Raw genomic sequence first — 27102 nt, 5'->3', positions numbered from 1 at the left:
ATTGGATTTGAGAAAATAATTTGAAATGAGTAATAAATACTATGGGTAAAACATGAAGAAATTTGTTGTCTTCTCTTGATATGCGTAAAGTACCAAGTAAAAGTGAACATCTATTTTTAGTATACATGCCAAGTAAAAGTGACCGGAAGGAGTAATACCTAACAGAAAATGGTGGATAGTCTAATACAGTAATAATTTTTGCTATAAATTAAAATGAAGAAGTACCAAATATCTGCACTTGCTCTTCTCAAGTCCTCCTCATGCCAGATTTCACATCCTTTAATTTCCATTAATGAACGGGAGTACGAGCGAGCGAATGATAACCATAGGATCAACTTCTTCTTGATCCAACGGCTATCTTTCTCCCGTGCTCCCTATTTAAGCTGTGTAAGCCTCGAATCAAAAACCCAAGAGATGAAATCCGCTACACAAAGAGCTAAAACAATGAAATCCTAGTGATTATCAGTAAATGAAGGGAACTCTTTGAAGGCTTGGTCTTGCTCGGTCCTCATTTTGTCATCAGGTAGTAATACGGAGGTTCTTCCATGCTATGTTAAAATACAATTTTTCGTTTAATTACCTTAATTTTTTGTATCTCATCTCTTGTATATTGAGGAATAAAAAATTGAAAAAAATGAAATTCGTATATATGGAGTTCCTGATTTCGTCATAGAATCTGATGTTTGATTCTGATAGCATATAAGTGTTCTCAATATACAAGATGATGCGAGGTCTTAACCAGCATATAAGTGTTCGCATCATTTTGTCATCTGATTTCGTCATACAAGATTTCGTCATGTAAGTCTAGATCGTTCTCCGTGATTCGAGGTCTTAACCAGCGTATTTCTCGAACGTAAGATGATACGAACTTTCTTAGAATGTATTTGATCTCTATGAAAAAAAAGAACATCTGTTTGTCACTTCGACAGCTTTGAGAAAGACAATATTTAATGTCTTTGATCTCTTTGTGAATATTCCATGAATTTTTACGGAGTTTCAAGATACTTTCAAAGGAAATATGTGGTCCCTTATATAGGTGTAGCTAGGGGTTCCTCCAAGTTAGAGTTAGCATTTGGTTATAGATTCTCAAATTTGTTTTGAAAAATTTGATTTGGGTGAAGTTTGATTTGAAAATAAAAATGTATTTGGACATACATTTCAAAACATATTCCCAAATTTATTTTGAAAAAACATGTGTATTATTTGGGATTTGGCCCAAAACCAGCAATTGAGCTGGTTTTTTGGGATTTGGGATTTTGCCAAAATATAGGCAAAATTTATGGTCAAACATGTATTTGCCAAATAAAACCCAAGTTTATTTTGGCAAAATCTATGGCCAAACGGGTCCGTAGTATCTTAAATTTAGAATTTTACCCAAATTTCATATGGATTTGATCCGATAAAATTTTAATGTCTACACTGTCATTCTCATAAATGTTTTGTTATAAACATAGTTGCTTAGTTGAATTTAGAGTCATTACCAATAATAAAGAAATTTTAATGCATTATGAATAAATGTTAGGTATCGACTTCAAAATAATTAGAATTCTTAGAGTTAATTACCATATTGTCCCATATTTTAGCTTCTTCCCTTTTTTCCAAAACTTAACGTTCTTTTTCTTCGAGAAAAGGGGTTGCGACAAAACTTAACGTTCTTTTTCTTCGAGAAAAGGGGGTGCGATATATGTAGTGAAGGAAGCTCGTGTCAATACTTTCCTTGCAATAATAACAATATATTTAGTGAAATTTTATAAGTGAGACATGGGAAGGTTAGTATATATGCAAATCTTACATTTATCTTGTGATTTAACAGATGCGGATTTAAGATTTCAAAAGAATCGGTGCACTATTGTGAAGAGGTGGATCTAGGGAATTTACATTTGACAGGTTAAATTTAGTCGTTTACCATAAACCCACCACACCTTTAGAATTATAGGTTAAAAACTATATACTTTTTGAAATTTTATATATCTACACTTCGTACCGAAAACAAGACCGTCAAAGTGGGATTTGAACCACCAATTTCACTTGTAGAGGTGCATCCGATAATTATTGCACCATAGGAATGTTTAAGCATGGGTGAACGCAAAGGTAGATTCATGATTTAGACTTTATGTATTCAACCTTTAAGATATTTAACATTGAATTTATTATATTGCTAAAGTTATATATTCATATCAACTATTTATTGTAATTTTAGTAAATTTTTGACATTAATTTATGTTTCGTGTTAAAAAGATAAGTCTACTGGATTCAGATGAACCTGGTACTAAAAAGGATAAGTAATTCTGAAAAAATATAATATTGTTATATACGGTTTAGGGAGAGTAGCATGAGAATCCATATCCCTTAATCTGGATATGTCTCTAGGTAGAGAAACTATTTTTGATAGACTGTTATTGCATCCGTAGATTTTGAAGCCCATCGACTTCATATTTCTAAGTGATTTTGTCATTCTTCATTTAACTTGTCTCATTGTCCTTGTCAATGGCAGCTTACAGAGGAGGATTCATTCTGCGCTACGGCTTCAAGTTTTGGAGGGAAAGAAACGATCACGGGAGGTGTACGTGGGTTTTGGCGGAAGTTCGGTCTTGGACTCTTGGACCGTAAGTGCGTCATTTTCTCAGAGAATGTGGACTAATAAGATGATTTCTTCAAAGATATTGGACTATTTTGGACTTTATCTCAAAAACTCACATCATCCACCATGTATTACGATATCTAGTAGGAAAATGTCTCAAAAGCTCAACCCAAACCCGACTTACGACGTGATAATCTTAGGTGCCTCAGGTTTTACTGGCAAATACGTCATTAGAGAAGCTCTCAAATTCCTTAATATTCCCTCTTCCCCATTAAAAAGCTTAGCTATAGCGGGACGTAACAGTTCCAAACTTTCCCATGCACTCCAATGGGCCGCCCGTTCAAACCCACAACCCCAAATTCCAATCCTCACAGCCGACACAACCGACCCATCTTCTCTCCGCCACCTTGCTTCTCAGGCTAAACTCATCCTTAACTGTGTCGGCCCATTTCGTCTTTATGGTGAGCCCGTTGTTAAGGCTTGTGCTGATTCGGGTTGTGATTACTTGGATATTTGTGGAGAGCCCGAGTTTATGGAGAGGATGGAAATGAAGTACCATGATAAGGCTGTAGAAATGGGCTCTTTAATTGTTTCGGCCTGTGGGTTTGATTCTATTCCTGCTGAATTAGGCTGGATGTTTAATTCGAGACAGTGGCTACCGCCGGCAATTTGCAATCGGATTGAGGGCTACATTAGTCTAGAATCGGACAAGAGAATTGTTGGAAACTTAGGGACGTATGAGTCAGCAGTGCTTAGTGTGGCTAATGCGGACAAGTTACAGGAACTAAGGCGCTCCAGACCTAAGAGGCCTCGTCCTGTGGTAAGATTTTATGATCTTTTCTTTTTTTGTTGAAAGGCTGGTTATTCAACTACATAACATGACTTATATACTTGTTTCATGTCGATCAATGTGTATATACGAAGATTTATTGAAACTTCTACTGAAGTTAGATTGGGGTTACATGTTTCAACAGGGGATTACGGACTTATTAGATATCGACTTTGGTACCATATGAAAAATTATAAGCTTCGAACGCAAAAGATAAAGGGTATGTGTGGAGTAGCCCATGATTTTTGTGGGAAAAATGTAAAAGGGCTCAGTTCAATCACATACTTCAAATCCTCGTATAACTATTCTATCTTCACTACTCTTTTGTTTCACCGGAGAAATGTTGTATGTTAAGAAGCAATTGATCTCTAAAGCTTAGAAGTTGATTAATCATTATATGTTTGAAGGTGTAAACTTTAGTCAATATCCGCAGTCAATTATAGTTAACTCGTTTTGGAGAATGTTTAAGCTGTTATACAAAATGATTATTACGTAAATAGCGGGTCAAATTCATTGTTTACTTTTTCTAGCAAGTATAAGTAGATTATACATTAATTATACATAGTTATACATATATTATACATGATCTATATATATATATATATATTATACATCGGTCGGCTATTTTTAGCTTAAGAGATTAGATGAGCGACTATTTGGATTAATTCTTCTTTTTTAAATAACATATCAGATCTGTGAAGCGTATTATTTACTCTTCCACACTCCAATATTTTCCCGTTTGTTTCAGATTTCTGGTCCTCCCCCTCATAAAGGTCCAATGGTACACCACCTTAAGGAAATTGGGCTTTGGGCTGTAAAGTTACCATCAGCAGATGCAACTATAGTGAGGAGAACACTTTCATGTTTGGCTGAAGCTCCTCGTGGTTTACCTGGTGTTAATGAAAGCACTGAACAGATTGAGAGGAAGGAGGCATTTTGGTCTAGCATAAAGCCAGCTCATTTTGGTATGAAGATAGCTTCGAAATCTCTGTTAGGTGTTGTTCATTTCATTATAGTTGGCTGGTTCATTGGTCACTTTGGTCAAACTAGTATAGGCAGGTGGTTGCTCCTGAATTTCCCTTCAGTGTTCAGTCTTGGATATTTCAGGACAAAAGGTCCAACTGAAGATGAAGTAGCAAGTGCTAACTTTAAGATGTGGTTTGTTGGACACGGGTATAGTGATGGCAATCTTGCATCACAAGGAAACAGGAAACCCGATACGGAGATAATTACAAGAGTAATGGGACCTGAGATTGGTTATTCGACAACTCCAATCATTCTAGTCCAGTGTGCCCTTGTTTTGCTCAAGGAACGAAACAATCTTCCAAAGGGAGGTGTTTTCCCTCCTGGGATTGTGTTTGGCCCGACAGACCTCCAAGATAGGCTTCAGCAGAATGGAATATCTTTTGATGTTATTTCAAAGAATGCTATTAACTAAATGGTAGTTGAGTGCAGTTTTAGTCATATGGAAAATTCGAATTTATGCCACAGTAATAATGATTCTATTAATTCCTTCTACTTTCTTTGCGTGTTCTTCTGACTGTATTTTTTCTTAAGTTTTAATATGCTTATTCAATGCCTTAAGGTGCTTTTCTGTTTGTTTCTTTCCGTGGACTAACTTCAGAATCCCTGGCCATCTTTCTAGTTCTTTCTTTATAGTGTCTTAACTATCTTTACAACCATATATAAAAGGTAGTCATAGAGAACTCCTAATTTTTCTTAAAGACATGAATTATGTGTAGAGAAATAACGCGGGAAAATAACAATAACACAGCTATAACATTATTTGTAAGTCCACGAATTGGCTTGAGTCGTGCTAGGCAACTATTTCAGCAATGTAAAATGTTTCCCCAATATTAAACAAGTTTACCTCTATTTAAGAGAATACAAGAATAGCAAAATATTAATAATAAATCCAGCAAGTTGAAATAGAGAGAGCAACTAATATCTTTTGTCAATTAAAATATTATAGAAGAAGAAATGAAAAGGAGAAGAACATATAGGAGGGAAAGAAGATAGAAGAATTTTCTTCCTTTGCTAATGATTAGCTTTTTTTGGTGTTTGGATGATAGAAGAATAATGGCATAATCATTGCTATATATAGGCCTACGGAAAGCTTCTACACAAGATAAGTGTATCAAATTTCCTTCATGCAAGATGCCAAAACATCTCATGCAAAATGCCACTTGGCTTAGTAAGGTCATTTGTCAAACAATCTTTTTAAACAATGCCACATGTAAAAAGGTATGACACTTGTAAAATAAAAAGACACATGATTATTTAAAATTTTGAAAATACTCCCACGTTATGAATGAATGAAATTAGCTCCTGAATAGAGCGGAATGGCTATAGAAGATTCACATAGGAGACTATAACCAGTTTGGGATTGAGTTATAGCTGATCGATTAAAATATAAGTTTTTTCTCTCTTCTATATTAGTAGATTGATGTAGGTCAATTGACTAGATAATATTAACAATATTATGTCTCTTTTAATATAATTCTCTTTGTTGTCCGGAAAACAAAAGGTAACTGCAAAATTTATTTGAGGATGGAATTTAACGTTCTTAATATTTTGTGGGTTTTTAGCATTAAACCTCAAGCGAGGAAACCTTCAAAAATTATGTACTCCAACTTAGATTATTAAGCTGGACTATTATTGCAGCTATTCTCTAAAACTTTTTGGTTGAACGTACATATTCTTTCATACACCATTTTTAAAAAATTATACGTAGGAAATAGGAGAAGAGGAAGCAGAATTAGGGGAGAAAAGTAGTTCCCATAATTCGAGTGAGATTGTCATGGCGCAAAAATAGATATGGTCCGGTACTCCGTCATTCCCTGTATTGGTTATGTTCTTTATATCTTGTCTAAGGTGAGGAATTGAATCTTCACCAACAAGGTGAGAGTTCAAATAGTCATCCAACTAAGCTACTACTAAAAGCGAAGTCAAAATATTTTGTTTTACAATATAAGGGAAATGCTATTTCCAATATTTACGTACCATGCAATTTTATTACAAAAACAGGAGCTCTGATCAATATGTTCTATTTAACTTCTTCAGAAAAATATTGAAGTAGAATGTCAAGTAAATGTAATACACATAATTTTAAGTTGACAAAAGAGTTTGAATGAATATACACTTCTATATTCTTCCATATATAATGTTTTAATTTAATGCACCTAAATAAAAGGATGGAAACAAAAAAAGAATGTCACAAAATAGTAGTAGCACTTAAATTGAACGTGTGATCTTGCAGTTCAATTTTGGACAATTCCCATTAAGTTGTCCGAAATGTATAGTTAGGAGTACCAAATGTTTTGGGCGGGTTAGTTGGGCTTGACCCAAGTTGAACGTGGTCTCTTCACGACGCCGTTTACTCCTCCTTCGTCCAGTCCAGTCCAGTTCAATCCCCGGCAAAATCTCCATTTCCTGTAAGTGAGAGAAGAATCATCCCCATCAAGTTAATGCCATGAGCGCCTGCAAAACCTTATTTCGCTCCTCAATTTCGTTTATTGAGTTCAAAACTCGAAGCAGTTATCGGAGAAGTTTCTCTTCTCATTTTTTATCCAATTTCTCTCCTTTTAACGCACTGCGTCTACTCTCTCCTAATCCAGGTATCTATTTATAATGTTTGTGATTTTCTATGTGTTGCGCTGTATCTGTTTACTACACTAACCTTGTTCTTTACTGTATTTCTATGTAGGATTTAGAATCGAACCGTGTAGAGCTACTTCAAGACGATATGGCAGCACTCGAGGAGCAATTTCGCTGGAAACTTCGGAAAATGCGGAGGAAATGACAGTTCCGCGTGTCGCCGTAGAAATTCCGGAGGAAAAATCGGAAGATACAGTAGAAGAGTTGCTTTCCAATAGAGATGATGTAACAAAATTTATGAAAATGGAACGTAGGTCCAATACTGAAGGCCAGGGGCATCAGGACCGTTGGTTTCCGTATTTGGATAGATTTAAGGCGGGAAATGTGGATTTGAATAGCGCAGAGGTATTGGAAGCTTTGAATCCGGTTATAATGGATTCGAGGAAAGAGAGGTTTAGACATGCTGTGATGAATCGGACATATTCTGTATGTTTGGTGGTGGAAGGTTTGAGTGATTTTGGCAATATTTCAGCTGCATTTCGGTCAGCTGATGCACTGGGCATTCAGTCAGTCCATGTTGTAGCGTGTGACTGTTCGAAAAGGTGCTCAGCACTTTAGGTGAAAATAGTACTTATTTGTTTCTTTTTCTTACCATGCTCGATATTGCTTAAATAATTGGCAGTTTTAGTTGTATCGACTTGAGTTTCAAATGTATTCTTAGCATAATACATGATTTACAACAATGTGTCTGAGGCGACATGCTTTATAGTTTCCCCTCCTTTGGCTAGGGAAATAAAGAAGAACGTTTGGTTCAATGTTATACCCAGCTCGCGGTTATATTTAGTGAAACAAATGCATTTTGTGGTTTACTTAGTCATCGTGTTGATTAAGGTTTAGTGCAAAGCGTTCCAGAAGTGGTTTACTATCTAACAGTGCAAACAAATCCTGTCACAGAGAGTTCCAATATTTTTGTTTGACGATTTAATTTTGCAGGAAGGGAACGGTTTTTATAAGTGAATTGGTTTTGTAGAGCACTCTTTGTGCAAGTGCCTTGACATTTACTATCTGCCTACAGGTACAGGGAGAATCGTCATGTCAGCATGGGAGCTGAGAAATGGTTGGACATCGAACTTTGGGATTCTGTCCATGAGTGTTTCAAAGTTTTGAAATCACGTGGTTATCGTATTGCGACAACACATCTTGGAATGGACACAGTATGGAGATCCTCTTTTATTTCTTATACTGAATTGCCAGTGAAAATTTGCTTGCTCATTTTTTGGTTCTTTCCATTTTATTGCTTTCTCAAGATGTCAATTGAAAGTTGTCTTTCTATTGTAGGTTTCTGTGTACGATATGGACTGGTCATGCCCAACTGCAATTGTTGTTGGAAATGAGCTTAGGTAGGTGTTAGTCTGCTGTCCTCGTTCAAGAATAGTTATTCAGATTTGATCCTACCTGCTGACAGGGACTACTATATTCTGTCACATTTGAACTATAATCATATTAGCATCTGCGATAAATTTTTTGGTAGAATTTGTTATCAATTTCTTTCTAGTCTTGGTTCTCTATTTTAATGATCTTCTTTATGCTGAAGAAGATCTAATTCTATTTCCTTGTAAAATTAGAGATAATAGGAATATTGCCTCTTGACATGAAAAGACTATGATTTATTTTTCTGAGATGGACCAGAACTAGATGAGATATTGTTGTTTGCAGGGGAATTAGTGATGAGGCTCTTGAATTATCAGACATGCACTGCAGTATTCCAATGAAAGGCATGGTAGACTCATTCAATGTATCTGTTGCTGCTGGCCTACTTATGCACTCTGATGGAAGGGGGTGGGGACAATCAAATTGCAGTACATCCGATGGAATGGAGAAACTATGGACTAGGGTTACCTTCTTTTTTTTCTCGGTGATACAAGTATTGCCTTGATTTTTCTCTTTCTGGATGAGGTTGTGGGTTAAAGGTTATACATGTTGCATTAGCTACATAGCATGTTGTTTTTCTATCTTTCTTTTAACCTTCCGTGGAAATAGGAAAATAATGGTACAATCTATCTGCCTATGGTGCTTCTCTACTAACAATCAAGAAGGTGAAAGCGTGGTAAAAGAGTGGTACAATCTATCTTCAGTGTTAATTGATATCTCTCCTGTATTATTGTACCTTAGAAAATTTGAAACTTTGTTGACTCGTCTTTGGTGGTTGATGAAGGTGACACCGTAGTTGATCATAGTTGCTTCAAGTTTCTAACCTATAGAAGGATTTGGCCTTCTTTTGTTCATGATCTCCAAGATTCCATGTACAGAAAGTTGACTTTTTTTTTTCTTTTAAGGGATGTCATGGAGATCTAACTAGTGAAGAGAGCCAAATCTTGCTGGCAGAGTTCACTTTGCGCCACAGCAATAGTGCAATTAGGATTGCTCATGAATATGCAAAAAGAAAGATACCTGAGCTTAAATCAAAGCTGTGAATAACTGGTCAAACTAGTTTCCTGAAGGAAGCTGTTTTAGCCTATTTGCACGTGGGAACTTCACAGGTATTTCCCTACATAAGTGATTAACATTTTTTTCAAATATGACTATATTTGTTGTTTCGTGGTTTGCTCTTTTCTTTTCTTCTTCTTTTCCTGTCGTAGTGGAACAAAGTTCACATGTTCGCTTTGTTTTTAGACTTTGAATTACTTATGTTTTGGTTTTAATTATTGTCAGTAATATGTCTGGATATTCGCCACGCTTGATGCTGCTGACTGCCTGGTCGTATAACTGAGCAGCTATGCTTTTGCATTTTTTGGATAGTTCTGTTACAGCTTATGTATAGCTTTACTTTCACCAGTTTGCTTTTTTACGTCCACCATTTTTAAAGGATTTACTCCTTAATGTATTTTTTAATTACTTAGACGAAATAAGCTCTCAAGAAAAAATTGAGACGCCGTTAGCTTGCGTTCTTTATGGATTTACTGGTTTAATCAATGAAGCCCTCCCACCAAGCCACCTTCTACCGAAAGTGTAGCCGAAAAAGAAGTGGTTTAATGCAATCTAATAAACGGGGAGCTGCGGAAATTTGTTTGCCTTACAACCATCTGAATACTTTCTTCGTCTTTTTTAATCTTCTCGCTTTATTTTTTACACACCAGTAATGCCTAAAATTACTGATGCTAAAAGAAAAACGGAAAGATAAATAAATCGAGTACCCAAATTAACAAAGGTATTACCCTTATAGGTAGGACTTGGCAAAGGTACAACTTGATATTGACAGAGTATAGAATAAACAAATCATTTTATCAGGAGATAGAATGCTTAGTGCACTACATTCACTAACAAACGGACCAAAAATGTAATCACGAAAACATTAATATACCATTTCAGCAAATTCCCTTGTGTACATTGTGGTGGTCACATACATAAAGGCAGCTGATCATGCCAAAAGTTGTCACCAGGCCCGCAAGAGACATTGATTAACTAATAACATCAATTCTCATAACTCCCTATAGTTATTGGACCCTGAGGTAAAAGAAGAACTATCGCATACAGAAAGAAAAGCAAAAGATTTTCTAGTTTTTGCCAACAAGGTCTACCATTGATCACTTGAACCCAATATACACATGATCAGGTAAAAGAAGAAAAGATAAATCCCTACTCAATTAAATTTGAAGTATCAGTTGTTTGTATTGTTGTTTTTGTGTTTTGCAAGTTCAAATCTTCCCCATGCTTCTGCAATTCATGGGACCGAATGAACTCTTCAATTTTCGCCTTCAACTCGGTGTCGGGAATCAGCATGTCCGCAGTTAGATGAGACCGGTTAAACGGGTCTGACTGTAAACCAGTAGAAACAAGTGAAAAACAATAATTCCTAGTGGAATAAAAGACTTAGAAACATAGATATAGTGGCTTACACTATCACTAAGAAGGTGCCTCTGAATAACAGGTCGGTCCACTGTTATTCTCGAAGAGGGAAGAATGACAGGATCCTTCATCAAAGTATACTGCAAATCGAATAAAGACCATTCGTCCAAATCAAAAATATGACTACGGAAGCTATCTATATAGCAAGAATTGTAAGATACTTGATTTGATTTCGAGAAGAAGAAGGTACGTACTTGGATAGGATCAAGGAATTCATCAGGAATGTCTCCAAGCGCAGCCTCAGCGTCCATTGCTTCTGACGCTGCAACCTTGGCTTTTGCGCCAAGGTCAATGAACTCTTGAATGATCCTCATATCTTCACCAATTCTTCTAAGGACATCAGCTGCAGCACTAAATATCTGAAGCAAATCCAATTTGTCACGCCGAAGTCCAAACAAAGAATGAATTTGAAGAAAGCAATTTTTTTTTTAAAGGAAAAGAAAACAATTAGCAACATAGAGTAAAAACCTGATCACTGTACGATCGACCATCTCTTGTAATTGCAGCTGGAAAGATATTCTCCTTATCCCCTCTCGCCAAATGCACATATATTTTCACAATCTTCACATACGACCAAAAGAAATTGTAAAACTTCTACACACGTATCTTCTCCTGATTCTAGTAACAATACTATGGAGACTACAGGATACACTAAACAATAAGGAGAAAAAGAAATTTTTCTGGCCCTCTTCATGAAACAGGAGATACCCAGACACTGTGATGAATAGAGGAAAAAAAGGCTAAGTAATACAGAAATACACTTGGTTTTTGTCAAAAGAATAACCAGACGGCGCTTCTAATAAATTCAGAACATAGACCCCATCAACATCATATTAGATATTGCTAAAACAATAATAGTCTTGGCAAATAAAATGCTCAAGACATTTTGTAGGCTTTCTACTTTTTGGTATATACTTCTTGTATACGGGGGTTTGGTCCAAAATTTACTGAAAATTCGTTTGCTTGATCCAAAGAAAAAAAAGAGCTCAAGACACACCTGTATTCAGATGATATTTGCTGCTAATATGCAACAAATTACTTGCTTTAGATTCTTTTACAGATAACACTACCAATATTATCATGGCTATAGCAAACTAAACTTCTACACCAAGTCATCATCCACATAGAGAAATAAATATACATCTGTTAAGGTCATTTCCCAACATACAAGTTCATTAAGAGAAATGATCATTTTTCCTTCACAAATGAGTGATTAAAAACTAATTTTTGCCACTATGGAGCATAATCCTTCCAGCAAAGCAGTCAATCCCAAAACAGCTATTTCAATATTAGAATACTTTGGGAAGAACCAAAAGGAAATATCTGATATAAATTGGAAAAAAATAATTATTCTATAATCTCAAACTCGGTATGACATCTCAGACACCAAGCATTCCACTTTTCACAACCCACACTGTTGTTTTTCAGAGACATATATTCCAAATCATTAATTAAACATTTTTCTACCAAACTTGATATGATAATCTATTCACACTTTGTGCTATTAGTAACTGTGCAAGTAGAAGTAGGTTTTGCCTATTGAGACGTGGGGATATTAGAAACAAGTCCAGTTAGAGATGAGGCAAAGGTGCCAATGTAGGTACAGAGCAAGCAAATGGAAAAAGAGGAACTAGACGTGAAGGTCAGAGAAGGAGAATTGGCAGATATAAATATAGTGATGTGTGTGCCTCTGGCATTTGATCACGCGGCTCAGTCATATTTCATATTTTCTTTACCTTATCTTTTTGCCGTGTTAATTTCCAATTTCAATCATAAGAAAAGCATAGTTGCACTTTGCTACTTTTTAAGTGTATAAAGGCAAAGACTTCAGTCAAAAGGTAAAAGATTAGAAGTTTTCCAATTTGAGGGACACTTAATGCCAGCTGATCTTTGTTAGTTATAGCAAGTAATATCAAGATATGCAAAGAACTTCATTCACCTGTTTCAACAACTCTTTCGGACGAAACTCATACTTTTCAGGGTCTTTCAAGCTGAGAGATTTTCTTTGTGGACCCACCAGCTGTAGTAAAAAGTAATTCAACATGCTAGCAACTCTCTCCACCTAGGAAACCATTTCGAGAAAAATTAAGGGGGAAAAACAGCTTCACCAATTATAAAACAATAACCAATTTGAAAAGAAAGAAAAAAACAGCTTCATCGATTAGAACACGATACCACGAGAAATGATATAGAATGGTGAACATACCATCTCAGGAAGAAGAAACGGGGCGGTAATTTGCTCTGAAGTAAATGCTAGCAGGCTCACATCTTCATTTGCCAACTTCATATCAATTCGAATTATCTAAAATCAACCAGCATCTTTCACTTAAATTATGAATATAGCTTTAGCAAATAAAAATATTTAAAGATTTAAAACTGACATTCTCTTGTGAATGGAACAGGCGAGTTCTCTCCTGCCTTTCTTGAGCTGGTCTTCGTTCCCATTCCGCTGTGTTAGACATTTCAGCTTCCAGCTCTTTTAGTTCAAGAATTTTATTAAGACTTTCATCGAGAAGATAGATGCTATCATTAATCAAGAAGTTTAAGAAATTCAAATAAACACCCTTCTCCTCCTCCTTGGCAATCTGTAAATATTGAGGTTACAGATGGAGCGTTATTGAAGAGTAGTTCAAGAGTTGTGTTATAAAACATTGAACGCAAAATATACCGAAAAGAGAGAAAAAAACTCCCAACCTGTCTCCATGCATTCCTGTGACTTGGAACTTGCCAAAGATATTCAAGTAGTTCAGCAATGTTGTGGCGGATATTAAATTTATCATAGAACTGCAGCAAAGAAGATATTCCATTAAAGAGCACACAGCGGAAGTCTCTACCATCAAATGAACTAAACTGCAACTAACAGAACAATATGGAATGGCATTGACTAAATTAGCAACTTTTGTTTCTGGCAATAAGGCTGAATCAGAGAGCCGACTGTTTATTCATCAACCATATTTTCTTTTGTGAGACAGCAACTTTTTACTGCTTTATCCCTGGCCACTCCACTTTTTAAGAAAAAATTGAAGACATATTACCAAAGCATTCAACGTCTTTATCCTGAAACAAGTATCACCCGAGAACCAAGAAAACACTATCCAAAACCTGTGGGTTTATAGAAAAAGAAAAATTTGATGACTTAAGCCAGCATTCAAACCTCTCTATGCTGAAACGATAATATCACCAAAGAACGAAGAAAACAGACTTTGAGAACCTGGGTAAAAATAGTTCTGTTTTCCAAATAGCCATACTTTAAAGATATTTCAACACTCATGGAGAACCATACCTACAAATAAAGTTCTTGGAATATGTCTACTTTTCAATAGACTCTTCCATATAGCTAACACTCGCACTAATTTTTCTTCGAGAAACCTCTTTTATGACGGAAAAAGATTAATTCTTTTAACGCCCCGAAAGATTACTGACAACCCTCAAGAACAAGCAAATATCTGTATATTTTTATGTCCAGCCAGATCTGAAGAATCTCCACTTTGAGAAGGTAAGGGAGAAGTGAAAGGTCAATGACCTGAAGTTTTGAAAATGAATGACACAAGCAGGACGAAGGAGTAAGCTCACATTTCAAGATCCTTATGAGACTATAAAAGTAATTTATAAAATTATGAGAAAAGAAAGAACTAGCATCACATATTGCTTTTTCCTTAGTAGGAGGAATTTTTAGGGATGCAAACAACTTTTTTCACTTGTATAATGTGAGCACAACTTGTTTGGGACTGAGGCATAGTTGATGTTGTTTTTTGTTGCAGAAAAGGTTTCACTTGTCAAAGCACATATTAATTAATAAAGCACCAAAGCATTACCTGAGTGTGGGATCCTGTAAATTCAATGTCGACATAAACCTTCAAAAGATTCCTCACAAGATACTCCAGAGAGAGTTGATGCCCCTCAAACAAAGTAGACGTTGCAGTCGAGCCGCTGCATAAAAAAATCACTTAGATAGGCGACAGGAAAAATATTCCTAGCATGCATAGAAACAAATTCTCCCTCCCTTCCCCGTTGTTTGCCATAGTTTGACTTGGCACAAATTTTAATAAGGAAAGGAAGACTTTTGAAACTTGTGCTCTTAAATATGGCATAACACTTGTGTGACTATAAAACTTTTGAAACTTGTGGCCTTCAACATGCCATAGTTTTTGTGTGGCTATAAAAAACTTCATTAAGGATAGGAATGTGCCTCTCTTTTTTGCAACCGACTAATAAGTAAATAGTGCCAAACAAAGTGGAACAGAGGAGTAATAGTAAAAATTGTGAGAAGGCACGGGAGAAAATATGATATATATTGATATATATTGTGTGTGATGCAATACAAGAGGTGCTATTTATAGCTACTCTATACAAAGGGGATACTACTCCTATTTCAATGTGGGACAATTACATAACTATCTCTAACACTCCCCCTCAAGCCGGAGCATATAAATCATATGTACCGAGCTTGTTACATATATAATCAATGCGAGGACTAGTGAGGGACTTGGTGAAAATATCTGCAAGTTGATCATTCAATCTCACAAACTTCGTAGTAATATCTCCTGAGAGTATCTTTTCTTTGACGAAGTGACAATCAATCTCAATGTGTTTAGTTCTCTCATGAAACACCGGATTTGATGCAATATGAAGTGCAGCTTGATTATCGCACACAAGTTCCATCCGACTGATTTCACCAAATTTCAACTCCTTGAGCAATTGTTTGGTCCAGACTAGTTCACATTTTGCCATAGTCATTGCTCGGTATTCTGCTTTTGCACTAGACCGAGCAACTACATTCTGTTTCTTACTTTTCCAGGACACCAAATTTCCTCCTACTAAAACACAATATCCAGACATAGAACGTCTATCAGAAGGTGATCCTACCCAATCAGCATCCGAGTACCCAACGATCTGCTCATGACCTCGATCCTCAAACAATAATCCTTTACCTGGAGCCGATTTTATATACCGGATAATGCGGACAACTGCATCCCAATGACTATCACAGGGAGAATTCATAAACTGACTTACAACACTCACAGGATAAGAAATGTCGGGCCTAGTCACTGTGAGATAATTTAATTTACCAACCAGCCGCCTATAGCTTGCAGGATCGCTAAGCGGCTCCCCCTGTCCAGGGGGAAGTTTAGAATTCAGATCCATCGGCGTGTCAACAGGTCTGCAACCTGTCATCCCTGTTTCCTCAAGAATGTCTAACACATATTTCCTTTGAGAAATAACAATACCTGAGCTAGATTGAGCAACCTCAATACCTAGAAAGTACTTCAATCTGCCTAGATCCTTAGTTTGAAAGTGCTGGAAGAGATGCTGCTTAAGATTAGTAATATCATCCTGATACCCGTAATAACAATATCATCAACATAGACTACCAGATAAATACATAGACTTGAAGCAGAGTGGCAATAAAACACAGAGTGATCAGCTTCACTACGAGTCATGCCAAACTCCTGGATAACCGTGCTGAACTTACCAAACCAGGCTCGAGGAGACTGCTTTAGACCATAAAGTGACCGACGCAAGCGACATACAAGGCCACGAGACTCCCCCTGAGCAATAAAACCAGGTGGTTGCTCCATATAAACCTCATCCTCAAGATCACCATGAAGAAAGGCATTCTTAATGTCCAACTGATAGAGGGGCCAATGACGAACTGCAGCCATGGATAGAAAAAGGCGAACTGATGCCACTTTAGCCACTGGAGAGAAGGTATCACTGTAATCTAGCCCAAATATTTGAGTGTATCCTTTGACAACAAGACGTGCCTTAAGTCGATCAATCTGGCCATCGGGACCAACTTTGACTGCATAAACCCAACGACAACCAACGGTAGATTTACCTGAAGGAAGAGGAACAAGCTCCCATGTACCACTTGTATGTAAAGCAGACATCTCGTCACTCATAGCCTATCGCCATCCTGGATGAGACAATTCTTCACCTGTAGACTTAGGGATGGAAATCGAGGACAATGAAGATATAAAAGCATAATGGGGAGATGACAGACGATGATAACTCAAACCAACATAATGAGGATTAGGGTTTAATGTGGTCCGTATACCTTTTCGAAGTGCAATCGGTGTACTAGGAGCAGGATCCGTAGTAGGAGCCGTGTCAGGTGCAGGACGAGAACCAGATGGGCCTGATGTAGGGCGCGAATGACGATGATAAGTCAAGAGTGGTGTTCCTGTGGCTGGGGAACTAGGAGGGATAACACTGGACTCCTCAAAAGTTGGTATGGGTGAAACCTCTGTGGTTGAAGGTGGAGGAGGATTACTAAACTCCTCAAAAGTCGGTATAGGTAAGACCTCAGATATGTCATGGTGGTCAGCAGAAGTGACATCAGTTGTGAAGAAAGGTTTAGACTCGAAAAATGTGACGTCAGCTGACATAAGGTACCTATGAAGATTAGGTGAATAACAACGATATCCCTTCTGAACACGAGAATAACCAAGGAAGACACACTTGAGAGCACGAGGAGCTAACTTATCTTTCCCCGGGGCTAAGTTATGAACAAAACATGTGCTCCCAAAAACCCGAGGTGGAAGAGGGTATAAGGCTAACTGGGGAAACAATATTGAATGTGGAATCTGACCCTTGATGGGAGATGAAGGCATCCTATTAATCAAATAACAAGCTGTGAGAACTGCATCACCCCAAAAACGCAGCGGAACACGGGACTCAATTAGAAGTGTGTGAGCAGTTTCAATAAGGTGCCTATTCTTTCTTTCTGCAACCCCATTTTGCTGAGGGGTATAAGGACAAGATGTCTGATGAATAATTCCATGAGAAGACATAAACTGCTGAAACTGAGAAGATACATATTCTAAGGCATTATCACTGCGAAAAATGCCGATAGAGACACCAAATTGGTTTTTGATTTCAGCACAAAAACTCTGGAATATAGAGAATAACTCAGAACGATCTTTCATTAAGAAAACCCACTTGAGTAATCATCAATAAAGCTAACAAAATAACGAAATCCCAAGATTGAACTGACTCTACTAGGACCCCATATATCAGAATGAACCAAGGAGAAAACAGACTCTGCATGACTCTCAACACTACACGTAAAGGAAGCTCGGGTATGTTTCCCAAGCTGACACGACTCACAATCTAATCTAGACAAACTGGATAAACTAGGCACCATCTTTTGAAGTTTGGATAAACTCGGATGTCCTAAACGTCTGTGGATTAGATCTGGAGGATCTGTAACTAGACATGTTGTGGAAGGACTGAGCGAGTTAAGGTAGTAAAGACCTTCTGATTCACGACCTGTACCAATTGTCCGTCCCGTACTGCGGTCCTGCATAATAAAAGAATCATCAATAAAATATATACCACAATTGAGGGCACGAGTCAAACGACTAACAGATGCAAGACTAAAAGGACAACCAGGAACATAAAGAACGGAATCTAGGGTGATAGAAGACAATGGGTTGGCTTGTCCAACTCCTTGTGCCTTAGTTTGACATCCATTGGCTAAAGTAACAGTAGGAAGAGACTGTGAATATACAATATTCGACAAAAGTGATTTATTACCAGAGATATGATCAGAAGCGCCTGAGTCCATGACCCATGGTCCAAGAGTACTAGACTGGGAAACACAAGCAAAAGAATTACCAGCAATAGGAATATCAGTCTGGGCAACTAAGGCTACTTGTGGAGATGTTTGCTTACTTGCTCGATACTGAAGGAGCTCATTATATTCTTCTTTAGATACAGAAAAGCCCTGGTTACCTGTAGTCTCGCTCTGAGCAACGTAGGCAGTTTTGGGTGGAAAACCATTTAAGGAATAACACATTTCGCGAGTGTGTCCAAGTTTGTGACAATAAGAACACTTGGGTCTAGATCTCCCAAAAAGGACCGCCTCCTCGTCTATTCTCCATAGCTTGAGATGCCCGAACATCCACTGTCTGGGATGCAAGAACAGAGGAATCAAGTATCTATGATGAAATCACTGGGTGACTTGGTGCTGCAGCAAAGCGAAGTAATCGAGAGAATAATTCAACTGTAGGGACAGTCGGACTCGCCAAAATCTGGTCTCGTACTGAATCAAGATCATGAGGAAGTCCAGCGAGTGTAAGAACTAGAAACATTTTCTGTCGCTACTCTTGTTGTTTTGACACACTAGCAGAAACTGGCATCAATGTCTCAAATTCCTCCATGATTGCCTGTACCTGACCCAAGTAAGTAGACATATCTAATTCTTGCTTCTTTAAGTTTGTCATCCGTGATATCACATCATAGAAACGAGATATATCATTAGTGTATAACGTACGAGCCTTTGCCCAAACCAAATAACATGTCTGGAATGGCCGAAACAAAGGCATCAACTTAGAATCAATAAAACGCCACAAGATGCTACATAATTGAGCATCAATTTTTGCCCAAAGCGCTATCGTCTTTTCATCTCCTTCGCTAGACTGTTTAATCAGATGATGTTGCACACCTTGACATTTACACCACAACTCGACAGATGAAGCTCAAGCTAAGTAGTTTGAACCTCCCATTAAAGGTTCCGAGGTAATCATAACATTAGAGTTTCCAGAACTCATGCTTTTAGACCCAAAAACATAAATTCCCAAAGACATCTTGTAAATTATTACCAAATAAGAGAAGTAATCAACTGTAATCCACTGAAAATAGAGTAAGGAACACTGAACCAAAATAGGAAACTACTGTAGCAGTTGGAAAGTTACTGTTGCAGCCGGAAAATATTCAAAGTGGTCGGAATGAAATAAAAACAGTAGGGGTAGGAAGGATCGGAATTACCAGAAGACCCAACTGTTCTGAAGGAACTTTTCAAAAAGTGGCCGGAAGTCCACTTTTTTGAAATCACTATTCACGCCGAAAAAATAAAAAAGTGGTCGGAATTTGGTGTAACCTGGATGGGTAGGCTCGGAATTGCAAGGGAAACAATCTGTCCTGAAGAGTCGTCGCCAAAAAATGGCCGGAAGGTGGCCCACGCAACGTTGGAACTTTGCCGGAAAATTTTCTTTGGACAGTTACAGTACCGCCGGAGATTTTCACTGGGATTTGGTCGCCGGACAGTGACTACTCTTGTGGTAGTGTTGGATTTTGTGCACAACACTGACCGAGACAAAACAGACGCAAAACAACTTTGAAAGTCGCTGGAAAAAAAGGTTCCGGTGATTGATTTTACTTCCCGGAATCGCTGGAATTTATGCACAGCGATAAATCTCTCACGATAGCTCTGATACCATGTGAGAAGGCACGGGAGAAAATATGATATATATTGATATATATTGTGTGTGATGCAATACAAGAGGTGCTATTTATAGCTACTCTATACAAAGGGGATACTACTCCTATTCCAATGTGGGAGAATTACATAACTATCTCTAACAAAAATAATGAAAGCAATATCACAACTGAATATAATTGAATCACCTTCTACGGGGCATCCAACAATTTAGGACTTCAACCATCTTTGCTCTAAGATAAGGGTTTCTGATATATTCTGGACTTGCCATGAACATGATAATGAAATTCATGAAGTCGTCCTGTTAAGTAAGGCAAGAACAGAATTACATATCACAAAAGAACAAATGAAGAACAAGAATACGAATTGACATAAAAAGACATGACTAAACCTACCAGTAAGACACCATCCAAAGCTCTAGGAATTCGAGAAGCAAAAATTAGCAGCTCCATGGCATCTTCCACAAAGTGCTCAGGCATAGAAGCAAACTCCATAGGGCAAGGGGAAGGTAAAGGCATCTTAAAACCACCAACAAGGCCGACCAGCCAAATGACCATCAACCTGTAGAAGGATAATGCACGCTGGAGAAGCCCTCCATCCTGAAAACAAGGCAATCTTTTAACTCCGTATACAAGTAATATAAATAGGGAAATGCAGAGATATAACTTGCACCTATTCCTACCTAGGATATGTTGATTGCACATTTTTTATTTTACTCAAAAAAAAAAAAAGCATGTATGCAAAGAAAAAGTAGGACAGAAACAAAGAGTTAACACCAAAATAAGGAGCTGCTTTGCTTGAAAGCAGCAATGTAATCAAGTATAATCTAATAAAATAGAGAGAATCCCTTCAGATTCTCAAGATTGCACAATCCTTCTAGTATTACAAAAGGAGAAGTTTATATACCCTCAGTATTTGGGCTTCATAGCACAATTTCTCCTGTGAATACAGCTCAAGTTCTTTCTCCAAGCGAGATATTTCCTGCTGCAACTGTGGTGAGGGTGCTTGTTCTAGCATGGTCTTCATAGTAGACAAATGATCTTCAGATCTTGAAATGTCCTAAAGATGATAATTAAATAATTAGATTAGTACAAACACCATGAATATACCACATTAACCTTTCATCCACTGTTACATATGGTTCAAGACATCCTTCTTTCACCAAGTATAATTTGGTATTTCCTTTCCTCAAGTCCTAATTCCTCACCTGAACAAGATGCTTAAAATCTGAAAATGCTTTTAGGAGACCCAGGTTGAGCACCCTTGCAGTCATGAAGAAGCATTCACATATGAAGGGGTATTTGGCTTTTTCACTACTACTTGATATTGGCCTGCTATTGTGGAGAATCGAAGGTCCACCAGAATCATTCCCGGAGCTTGTAGCTTCCTGAGATACCAACAGCCGATTTTCTCCATCACTGCCTTCTTTAGAGACATCATTCTCTGGATTATTTTGATTTATCCATTCAGAAACTTCTTCTGATGATGCATGCAGAGCAGTCAACCCCCTGATATGGATGATCATAGGCAATGTTAAAGGAACAAACATACATGCAGATGAAAAGGGGGGAACATGGGAAAGAAGAAAATTTCACCTCAGTTCCAGACGGGTGCTAGAAAACACATATTGGGGATCAATCTTGTCCCTTTTCGTTAAATTGGCGTCTAAGAAAGGTTCACAGAGCCGAAGCATAACAGCACTGAGATTTACAAACATGCCTGAACTAGCACAAGATAATGCATCAACCTGCAAGCATAAAATTTTGGAGTGAGGGCAGAGTAGAAAAACACAGAACCCAAAAAACAAATCTACAATCCGCACAAAGCAGAGGAAAAAGGTATAAGTACAAATAAAGTATCCACCACAGAGCCAACAGATGCATACTTTACGGGTCTGTTCACATTTTAGTGCTCTATAGTGTGATCTGGACTGAAAGCTTACCTGTAAATGAGCCCTTGAAGAATTTTTGTTTATAACTGCTGCGAGATATTCAAGGACATTTTCACGAATGGCTGTATTTTTCAGAAGAGACATAAGGACTTCTCCCAAGCCATCATACAAGTTATTCATAACAGTTTTGATTGTTGTGAAAGAAGACAGGAGATCAGCAGGACGCCGCGTTGCCGATTCCGAGAAACACTGCTGGCTGGTGGCCAACACAAGTAAAACAATCTATCAGTCCTTTGGAGATAAATAAAGGTCTTCAACAGAGAATATGTCAATGCAAAAGGAACTATCTTTGTTCACCTAGAACACTAAATAGCAACCCATCCTAACTTTTCAGTTAGAGAATGACAGATATGCATAGGCTAAGTCACCGATAACAAACATAATCATATACTAGCTTGACGGTGTCAAAAGAATCAACCTTTTCAATATAAGAAGCTAGAGAAATGCTTCTTCCTAGCTCTTTGAACTTCAGATAATGAACTTTAACAGTAACAACTTGCTTTTTCCTGTTAGAGAGCTTAGGCCTTTTTTGTTTGCACTTAATAGAGGTCTGAATCTTAATCATTCAGATATCCGTCATTAAGTGCGTTTGTTTTTTTTGATCCGATTCTTAATCATTCAGATCTTAACAAGTTAAGATTGTTTGTTTTTTCAATTTTACAACCACTTAATGGGTCTGATCGTTTGAATAGATATTAATGATTAATATCTATAGCAGAGTCTTAATATCATTAAGATGTTATAAATTCAAGAATTTTTGTAAAAATAATATTTCATTATTACTCCTACACTTTTACCACTAATCACCATCGCCACTGCTATCGATGTCCCCTGCTATAATAGACTACAACCACCCACTACCCACCACCTATTACCACCATCCTCAGCCACACCACCACCGTTGCCAAGCATGAATGTCAACTGTCACTACCATTAGCCATCATTTACAACCATAACCAACAACCAACATTATCACAACAATCACCAATCACCGCTATTAACCACCACTATATATCACTCATCACCGCTATCAAACACCACAGTTAACTATTATTGTCATCCACCACACATAATTACCATTATCAACCAATACCACCACCACCAATTACTACCTAGTCGGCACCCACAAGCACTACTATTAGCCATTATTACCACCAACCACCATGTAAATTTTAAAAAAAAATTATTAGTTTTAAATTAATTAGTATTATTTGATTTGACTTTATACTTATTAATTCTTAAACAAAGATCACATCTACACATTCAGATGTAGAGAAAACAAACAATCTTAATTATTCAGTATTCAGATCTTAATACAACATCTTAATATTCATATATGTATTCAAATTCAGATGTTTTAATCTTAATACACATTAATATCCAGATGTGTATTCAGATTCAGACGTCTTAATCTTAAATCTTAATAAAAACAAATGAAGTCTTAGGCCTCATTTGTTTGTTTTAAGATTAAGACGTCTGAATCTAAATACACATCTGAATATCAAGAACTGTATTAAGATTAAGACATCTGAATCTGAATACACATCTGAATATATTAAGATATGTATTAAGATCTGAATACTAAATAATTAAGACTGTTTGATTTTTAACATCTGTATGTATAAAATTTATCTTTATTTGAAAATTAATAAACATAAAATTCTAATGAAATACTAACTAATGTAACATTCTATCAATAAAATATATAGTTTTTTAAAATATGATAGTTGTTGGTGGTGATGGCTAACGGGTGAATGCCGACTAGAAGCGGTAGTTGGTGGTAGTTTTGGTTGATGATGGTGGTTCATGCTAGTAGCTAGTAGTGATTGGTAGTGGTAGCGATTATGATTGAGGATGGTGGTGGTGGGTGGTGATAGTTAATAATAGCGGGTAGTGGTAGCAGTGTGACTAAGGAAGGTGGTGGGTGGGTGGTGATAGGTTATAATGATGGGCAGTGCCGCCTGTGGTTGTTGATGGTGATGGGTTGATCAGTTGTGGTAGTTGAGGTGGATGAGTGTTGATTGTAGGTGAAAATGATGGTGGTCAGAGTAGTGAGGATAGTGGGTGGTGATGGTCGATAATGGTGGCGGCTATGATTGAGGATGATGGTGGCATGATGGTGGTAGAGATGGTGGTGGTTGAGTATGGTGATGGTGGTGGCATGGCGGTAGTTGATAATGGTAGGTGGTGACGACAGTTAATAATGAATATGATAGCATCTTAATGAAATTAAGTCTCTGTTATAGATCTTAATCATACATACCTATTCAGACCCATTAAGTGATTGTGAAGTAAAAAAAACAAACACACTTAATAATTAAGATCTGAATAATTAAGATTCAGACTTTAAAAACAAACGCACTTAATGTCTGAGATCTAAATGATTAAGATTCAGACAAGTGCAAACAAATGAGGCCTTAGTCTCCTACACAACTTGTAAACTTATGCAACACTCTTTAGTGATCTTATCAATCAATAATACTTTGACATTATCAAAAAGACTTTCTTTTTCACACGTTAGCCTACACCCTTCTTGCAGAAACAAGCATGATAACAGGGATTGAACGAGTACGAAAGGCTGCAGCATCTGTTATTTTCAATCCATATTATAATGCCATATAATTTTTCATCAGTGTATAAAGTCAGGAAAAACACTTATTCAGGATACAATTAAAAGAGACAAAAGACAATTTTACTCACCCAACATCCGGCTGACTCTTAAAGATTGTATTATCAGGCAAAGCACTGACATGAAAGAAAGGACCCAAAATACTTGTCATCTCAATAACCCTTCCATTCAAATACACACTCTTAGGAATCCACCAAGGATGATTCACCAATGACTTTGCGCCCACCGGATACTTAACCAAGTACAATAAAGCCCTAAGTGGCTGCTGAAAATTACCCAAAGCTGAAACCTTTAACACAGTCCCTCTTAAATCCTCATACAACTGCTTTAAAATTGGGTCCATACTATCAAAATCCCCTTCTTTAAACAACTCATCCAAAAACCCAGGTGGACATGTCATTCCCCCACTACCCCCACCCCCACCAAACGCATCCACAGAGCTTGAAACCTCTGAAAACACCAAAGGAAGCAAAGGAGAAACACTCAATTTCGCTGTATCCCAATTAGGAAACATATCAGGATTCCCTAAATGTATCCTACAATAAGAAACCGCAAGCTTCTTAACTTGTTTAACCACTAATTCCATCTCAGACCTGACGTTTTTATCCTTCATCGATGCAATTTTCTTGCCCTCTTCGTGGGCCCTACGGAAACAGTTGATTAAATACTGGAAAGGGGGTTCAGCCGATACAAAATTACCTGAAAGTCGATCGATTAAAACCCGCTCCATTAAATCCCTAGATAACCTTAATTCTTTTCCCTCGCTTAAAATCTCCGCCGCCGTCATCTCTAAATACACGACACGTGTATCGTTTTCCATTGAATCAACTAGGGTTACGAGGAGGATTTTCCGAAGTATTATGTCCTCGATCTCCGCCGGCGTTCTCTGTGGTTTAGTAGTCGCCATGATTTCAACAATAAATAACAAGAATTCGAACAAAATTGATAGTTTTGAACTATTTATGGGTGTGAAAATTGATGATTTGGGAGAAGCTAGAGATTGAGACAAGAGCAGCTGGATTTACAAACTGTAGGCATGTGATATAACTACTTGCTATGTGAAAATTTGTAAATTAACATATGCATAAGGGTTATTTAAATACGTAGATAAAATTGGAGAAAACATTGAAAGGAGGATTGTGGAATCTGGATAGATGAAGAATACTCATGAAACCGAGGACTTTGGGAGATATAAGACGTGGTTTTCGAGTCTACAAGGTATCCTTATACGCTGTCGTTTTCTGTTCCAATGCTAACTTGAATTGGGAGTGTTGGTTTGAAGTTGAACTAGAAGACACTGTGGGGGTTGGTCTTACCACAAACCTAGTAGGAGATAGTTTAATGAAATCTAAATTGTTAGTCATAAGTTAAAAAAATCCAATGTATTGAGTTGATTTTCTACATTATTTTGATTAGGGGAGTAGTTGACATATGTAGACTTATTTGTAGAGGTTGTTACACGGGTGGGATCTTGACCTCGAATTGAATCGAGGCGAGTTGTATTGAGTCTAGCCTACTTTTATAATATGATTTGAGTCGAGGTTGACTAATCAAAACTTTGCAAAACCATAATCCAGCCTAAATAAGCTTTTTGATATTGTTTTCTGAGTATACTATTATGTTTGGAGGAATAATTAATTTCATAAATAGATTGACTAAGAAAATGAATAAGATAAATAGTTTAGATAGAGAATCATATATAATATAAGGCAAGTGGCGCGTTAAAAAAAATCGTGTGGCACTTTTAGGACAAAAATTAGTAAGCTATATATGAAGAAACAAAGATCTAATGTTCATTGACCTAGAGAAAACATATGATAAAATAAAACGAAAGGTCCTTGATAGTGATAGAGAAGAAAAAAATCATATTAAATATATAAATACAAAAAAAAGAATAAGTATGAACGAGTTGTCACTAGCACAAAAATAGTAGTAGGAGATAGAATGGAATTTCCCATAACAGTGTGTCGATACCGAGGATTGGTATTGTGTCTTCACTTATTTGCCCCAGTTATGGATGAACTAACTAACACAATACAAGATGAGATCACATGGTGTATGTTATTTGCTGGTGATATTGTGTTAAATAACAAAATCAGTAAAGGTATCAACCAAAAGCTTAAACCGTGGGGAGCAAAACTCAGTTAGCTTGAGAAGAGCGAAGTTGAGGTAAGATTAGATAAAATTATGGTGCCAGAATGTAAAATAACTTTTAGATATAGAGGCTCGCTTTTTAACGAGTACTCTTAGAATTAAAACTGGAAGGTTAAAGTGGAAAAGTTTTTCGAGGATGCTATGCGATATAAGGATACATACCTAAGTGAAAGGTAAGTTCTATAGAATAATTATAGACATGTAATATTATATGGTAGTAAATATTAGGCCG

General features: G+C 37.0%; 3 protein-coding genes across 6 annotated transcripts; 2 read left to right on the top strand and 1 right to left on the bottom strand.

The window, feature by feature from the left end:
- Positions 1-250: 250 nt before the first annotated feature.
- LOC107827964 (putative mitochondrial saccharopine dehydrogenase-like oxidoreductase At5g39410) lies at positions 251-4926 on the top strand. Of its 2 annotated transcripts, XM_075250448.1 has the most exons (4): positions 251-523; positions 1814-1887; positions 2495-3401; positions 4159-4926. In XM_075250448.1, the coding sequence occupies exons 3-4, from the start codon at positions 2631-2633 to the stop codon at positions 4846-4848; spliced, it is 1461 nt and encodes a 486-aa protein (XP_075106549.1). In that variant the 5' UTR covers positions 251-523; positions 1814-1887; positions 2495-2630; the 3' UTR covers positions 4849-4926. The 2 variants fall into 2 exon arrangements, with proteins under 2 accessions (XP_075106549.1, XP_016510684.1); XM_016655198.2 differs by lacking the exon at positions 1814-1887.
- Positions 4927-6729: 1803 nt separating this feature from the next.
- Positions 6730-9822, top strand: LOC107827967 (uncharacterized). 3 transcript variants are annotated; one of them, XR_001657657.2, is made up of 6 exons: positions 6730-7027; positions 7117-7609; positions 8083-8221; positions 8346-8407; positions 9344-9547; positions 9720-9822. XR_001657657.2 is itself a non-coding variant. In XM_075250447.1 (6 exons), the coding sequence occupies exons 1-6, from the start codon at positions 6883-6885 to the stop codon at positions 9364-9366; spliced, it is 921 nt and encodes a 306-aa protein (XP_075106548.1). In that variant the 5' UTR covers positions 6730-6882; the 3' UTR covers positions 9367-9812. The 3 variants fall into 3 exon arrangements, 2 of the variants coding, with proteins under 2 accessions (XP_075106548.1, XP_016510686.2); XM_075250447.1 differs by adding an exon at positions 8724-8782 and having other exon boundaries at positions 9344-9812; XM_016655200.2 differs by having other exon boundaries at positions 9344-9822.
- A 523-nt stretch (positions 9823-10345) lies between these two features.
- LOC107827966 (putative ubiquitin conjugation factor E4) lies at positions 10346-26210 on the bottom strand. Its single transcript, XM_016655199.2, has 16 exons — positions 24788-26210; positions 22079-22283; positions 21732-21883; positions 21344-21644; positions 21043-21195; positions 20532-20735; positions 20325-20437; positions 14729-14843; positions 13608-13697; positions 13295-13498; positions 13120-13215; positions 12853-12975; positions 11382-11474; positions 11108-11272; positions 10904-10993; positions 10346-10823 (listed from the first exon to the last, which is right to left on the bottom strand). Exons 1-16 carry the CDS (start codon positions 25621-25623, stop codon positions 10644-10646), a joined length of 3120 nt encoding a protein of 1039 aa, XP_016510685.2. The 5' UTR covers positions 25624-26210; the 3' UTR covers positions 10346-10643.
- Positions 26211-27102: the final 892 nt, after the last annotated feature.

This window comes from Nicotiana tabacum, chromosome 3 (genome assembly GCF_000715075.1).
Source record: "Nicotiana tabacum cultivar K326 chromosome 3, ASM71507v2, whole genome shotgun sequence".
In the NCBI taxonomy this organism is placed as follows: domain Eukaryota; kingdom Viridiplantae; phylum Streptophyta; class Magnoliopsida; order Solanales; family Solanaceae; genus Nicotiana; species Nicotiana tabacum.
The sequence above is the reverse complement of the archived record's forward strand: the minus strand, read 5'-3'. Positions and strand labels throughout refer to the sequence as shown.